This window comes from Gymnoscopelus braueri (assembly GCF_963280865.1).
Source record: "Gymnoscopelus braueri genome assembly, chromosome: 19".
NCBI classification, from domain to species: domain Eukaryota; kingdom Metazoa; phylum Chordata; class Actinopteri; order Myctophiformes; family Myctophidae; genus Gymnoscopelus; species Gymnoscopelus braueri.
The window spans coordinates 36,931,145-36,936,763 of NC_137621.1; the positions used below are offsets into that span (position 1 = coordinate 36,931,145).

Here is a 5,619-nt window from a genome sequence, read left to right on the forward strand (position 1 = left end):
ATGTTTGTTATTAAAAAAAATGGGACCAACTGAACATCACAGTTATTTAAATAAAATCTGTTTTGTTTGGATGTAGGCCATCATGCTTAAAAAGTTCAATGCGGTTTGGTAAAGTAGTAAAATCCACATAGGGGATGTCTCTTTTCCTACAGTGACCTTAAAGCTATAGGCCTGTTGTTGTCATTGCTGAACTTAATGTCTCCAAAACAAAGAGTGGGCATGGAACCTGATAAGATGCATTGCTTTGGAATTTGACAAAGAGTCTGACAAAGTCCTCCTTTAGTGTCTGTGATTTCTGTGCTTTGATGTCCGTTGATGTCCATATGAACAACAGAATGTGTTACAGAGCAGATGGGATTATGTCCTGGATGCTGTGTAGCAGAATGTCTAACCTCTGTCCACTGTTACATGGTGGATCATCGACGATACATCCACACATACCTGGACTAACCATAGCTGTTACTGTAGCTGTTATTTCAAGTCTCCAGTGGTCACTCAAGTCATCAAGCACGAGCTTTTACCTGGGTGGTGGTGACAACAGAGAGACGCAGGAAAAGCTTATCCTTCTTCCTCGAATACTCCCATGCGTGTCTCTGTGTGTGGTCACTCCTCAACCCGAGGGCTCTGCTCCTCTTGCATCTCTTCCCCCTCTTCCTTCCTCCCTCTTCTCATCTCCTCCACGTCCTCCTGCCCCTGTGGAGAGCTATCTGTGTCAAAAATGATGTCTTCTGGGTTTGGAGCCGGGGGACAGAACTCCTCCTCTGGAAGAATCTTCTGGAAGATGGACTCAGCCAGGGCTATGGGGTGTTGGTGTCCCAGGGAGGCGTCTGGACTGGAGCAGACATGCACGTTGGGTGGTAGGTCATAGCTCCCTTCCTCCACCGCTGTGCTGTCAGACATGTTGAAATACATGCACCACAGGACAGAAGGACGGCCCTCTTGACCTCTGGACTCTGGCGTTTGGAATATTCTGGTAACCACAGGCAAAAGGTCTTGGTAGGCAGAGCCAACTGATTGACAGGTGAGATGGACTAGATAGGTTCCAGGTATACATGTCATGGTGGAGGAACAGAGTTCTACCAGCCTCACCACTGGACCACCGGGTTCTACGGGTGGAACCGATACTAAAGATATCTGTTGTTCTGATTTGCTGGGAAGAACAGAACCATCTGTGATCAGAATGGCTCTGGAAATGGTCCTAGTGGGTGTGGCCCTTGACTTCTGCCCCTCCTCAACGTAACCGTCCTCCACCACAACATGGCTACAGCTGATTCGCTGCCCTCGGGTGTCGATCACGGCTTTGCACCTTTTGTTTTTGTCGATCACCAAGCACTGGATGGAATGACAGAGACAGTAGATCCCTCCAAACACAGCAGACATTCTACAGAAACACTGGGGAATTTCTCCCAGACCGTACAGGGGGAACAGGAAAGGTGTGTTACCGTAGCGACCCAGGCACTGCAGGAAGTGACGTGTAGATGCCAGGCCCTCTTCTGTAGATGTGTCTTCCTTCGCCATAGTGATGGAGTGAAGCAGGAAGTGCTGCACGTTGTCCGTCAGCTTCTGGGTTCGGAGGAACTCCGCAAACGGACGCTTAGCAAATGCTTGGTATTCCTGTGGTTGATCCTGGTAGTCCAAACAGAACGTTAGAAACTTCATCAGCATCCTCTTCTCCACCACACTCAGCTGTTTACTAGCAAACACATCAGCTCTGCTACACGGAACCTGTTCAATTCGACCATTAAGATAGGTGAGAATCCTGGTGAGGTTCTTGAACTCCGCATAGCGGCTGACATTTGATTTGATGAGCAGGTTAACCAATGGGCCACGAGAGTACATCAGCTTTGACACCAAATCAATATTGAATCGCCGTCCTTCCTTCAATAGCCAACCATAGGTGATCTTCCTGGTTGGCTCTGATTGGTTCTCAACAGGAGAGGGCGGGGACTGGGGGGATTGGCTGCCCTCAGGCCCCTCCTGCTCTGTCTCCACAACCTGTTCTTTTGGTGTTTCTGATGTTGGTTCTTGGGTGTTCCCAGTTCCTGTGTCTGTGGTTTCTGTGGTGCAGCCATTATTTCCACGTCCTCCTCCCGATTCTTCTGTGGTGTTTGAAACACCAGGAGTCGTAGTCACTGCCTCTTCTTCTCCCGCCTCTTCCTCACTGGTGTAACAGAACACCTGGGCGTTGCTGATGGGAGCAGAGTCTGTAGATGACAGACGGACGGCTTCCTCTCCTTCCTCTATCAAGCTGGACCAATCATGGACCGCCTCCTTTATCTGACCCCCATTGTTATGTTCTTCGATCCAGGCCAGGAGGTTGTTGAAGGTGAAGCTAGCCCAGTTCCCTGCATAGTAACTCCTCCTGTCAAGATGGAGGACCCGTTGTCCAACTCTGGCACATGCTGCTGCCACAATGGACTCAGCTAGACCCGTGCCCAATATGACAACATCAAATTCTGATGGTAGATTCTCAGCATCCATGACGTTGTCACGGTGGTAAAGTCACCTGACCTGTGCAGATCTTAAGTCTTCCCTGTAGTACACAATAGCGTAAGATCTGGTGGGGCTCCAGTCGGAGAGTGGACTTATGTGCATCCCATGATTCCAGATAACTTAGCTTAATTTATTGAGTCCAGGTTGTCATGGTTAGCATTGACAGTTTTACACCACAGACTCCATATTTGGACATGGCTGACACGAAACTCACTATGGACATGGCTGCGTCATCATGACAACACTGAGATGACAAATACATCCTCGCCAGACAGTATATAGAGAATAGCAATCTGCTTTTATATCGATTATTGAGGGGATGAGGGCCAGATATGGCCATAGTATTGTATTTTGGGTTGCTCGAATCGCCACATGTTACAGTTACACCATCGACATTGCAGTCTTTCATACACGGCCCAGGCAATGTACTATGTTTTGACCTAGTCCTGGTTTTCTTTTTAGGTTGCATCATTGTCTTCTGACCTACTGTTCTGGATTTGTGGGTCTCTTAGGATCCCAGTTGGAACTGTGTTAACGGAAGCTTCAATTTCCATCTGCTGTGGACTGACAAGCCACCTGCCAACAGCTCATGTTTGTGAAGGAGCAGGGGTTGAACAGGGCAGCTGGCTGATTACTCACCTGTGTGTGTGTGTGTGTGTGTGTGTGTGTGTGTGTGTGTGTGTGTGTGTGTGTGTGTGTGTGTGTGTGTGTGTGTGTGTGTGTGTGTGTGTGCGCACGTGTGTGCGTGCACGCGTGTGTGTGCGCGCGTGTATACTTGTGTACAGTAGTGTACTGTATGTGTTAGCGGTATGCAGCAATAGCGCCAAAACTGGGTGGGGGTGTGTGTAGGCGGTGTCATGGGCGCCATTGGTCTCCCATAAACACACTTCCACATTTATTTATAAGTTGCAAATCCCTGTATTCACAAGAATGCCCATATTGTAGGACTTACAGTAAAAATACATATTTAAATGTATTTTTACTGCAAACACTAAACAGGAAGCATATTGTTGTTTTAATCCAAGGAGAGAGTCCATTGCAACACAAATCAAATGCATTGTAGGCAACATAGAATTGTTTGATTGATGTGTGTTTACATCTGTTTGAACCATAACTAACAAGCAGAAGCACTGCAGCTTGCCATTGCCAGGGTTGTTGCGCTGATCAGTCAACACGTCAATCAGCGCGTTCAGGTTTCGGTACATTGTCCAGGATCCCGAGCTTATTTTTCTTTCCTTCAGCTAGCTTGTTCATGTGTCTGGCTGTCTGGGGAAGAAAGCTCTCTAGCAGTCTACTGACAGTGGCCTTATGGCAGGAGAGGCACTTTCCACGTGGCAGCATCTGAAACAGTCCACGGTTGGGGCGACTATACGATCTCTTTGATTCTGTGAGCTTTGCTGTTGTCGTGTTCATCGTATAGGTCTTTGATTCAGGGAAGATTGAAACCCCGTAATATAATCACCATATATTTTATTTCACAACCATAAGCACTCCTACCGTCTCGAATGGGGAGGAAAAGCAACAGATAGAAATTCTATCTGTTGCTTTTCCTCCCCATTCGAGACGGTAGACTGCCGGCTCTCGTGCATTTCTTTCCTCAGTGGGTTGACCAATTGATCTGAAATTGCACATTGCACATTGACCACCGGCATACGCTGCGACTGACAAAACAGGTTTTCTACTTTTCCCGAATTTAAGCCGTTTCAGCCGTCATTTTTGCCACAGGCGATAGGATCTATAGTCACGGCCATGTCACAAGTCTGCATGTAGTTTGGGTGAGCACATCCACATGTATGGACAAGTCAGTGTTTCAAAAAATAATAATAATTACGCACGCACGCACGCACGCACGCACGCACGGACGCACGCACGCACGCACGCACGCACGCACGCACGCACGCACGCACGCACGCACGCACGCACGCACGCACGCACGCACGCACGCACGCACGCACGCACGCACGCACGCACGCACACACCCCCCCCTGTACTCCAATCAGAGCAGTGTGGATGTGACCCCCCACTGTCACAGTGAGTTAAATTATAATTCTCTTATGGAGGGTTTGACCCAAACACCCACCCTGCCACCCCAGAGAACACGCTACTTTTAAGTGGAACTCAAAGGGCATCCTTGGATAATTAAACAGCCAATCAGGAATGACCCAGGGCAAAGACACGGAAGAGATGGGTGGAGAGAGAGAGAGAGAGAGAGAGAGAGAGAGAGAGAGAGAGAGAGAGAGAGAGAGGGAATACAGGAATAACACAGGAGAATATGTGACAGACTGTTAATTTAATACCACCAGTTCTTTTTTCCCATTACAACATATCTGTGTGTGTGTGTGTGTGTGTGTGTGTGTGTGTGTGTGTGTGTGTGTGTGTGTGTGTGTGTGTGTGTGTGTGTGTGTGTGTGTGTGTGTGTGTGTGTGTGTGTGTGTGTGTGTGTGTGTGTGCACATACGATGGGTGGGGTGGGCGTTCAACAGATAACAGAAAATTATGATCATTAAAAGTGTGAGACGGGAAGAGAAGGGGAGGAGGAGAGATGCTTCCTACTTTAGAGGTCAGACTCATTAATCTTCTACTGATGACCTTCTGATGACCAGTCAGTCAGTCAGAGGAGAGGAGAGGAGAGGAGAGGAGAGGAGAGGAGAGGAGAGGAGAGGAGAGGAGAGGAGAGGAGAGGAGAGGGGAGGGGAGGGGAGAGGAGAGGAGAGGCTATTGGCTGTAGCAGAAAGATGTGCTGATGAGAGTTTTTCTCAGGCAGACAGACATACGGTATATGAAGGATGGGGTTGTCTCGTGGAGATGAAATTTCCCATCCGTGTGTGTGCTGACTGCAGACAGATACTTCATAATGACACCTCCATCACAGCTAATGGAGCCAGGAGAGAGGAGAACACCACCCAACGCAGCCAAAATACCCAAGGTTAACAGCGTCAGCTTACAGTGATACACATCCACCGTCTGAGGTCAACATACTAGCAGCAACCACACAACAGCCCTGTGAACTCAACATGCTACTCCCTGTTTCATTTCACTTACATAGTATGGTTTAACCACTTAAAGCTATGTAACTTTCCTTTTCTACCCTGGATTTGAACCCGGTTTCCAGCGCAAGTGCTGGCAT

General features: G+C 48.3%; 1 protein-coding gene across 1 annotated transcript; it reads right to left on the reverse strand.

Moving 5' to 3' along the window:
• Positions 1 to 603: 603 nt before the first annotated feature.
• On the reverse strand, positions 604 to 2,481 carry LOC308074113 (rab proteins geranylgeranyltransferase component A 1-like; the record flags this gene model as incomplete). The annotated part of the gene is made up of 1 exon (XM_080413445.1): positions 604 to 2,481. One exon carries the CDS (start codon positions 2,479 to 2,481, stop codon positions 604 to 606), a length of 1,878 nt encoding a protein of 625 aa, XP_080269571.1.
• Between the last annotated feature and the right edge of the window lie 3,138 nt (positions 2,482 to 5,619).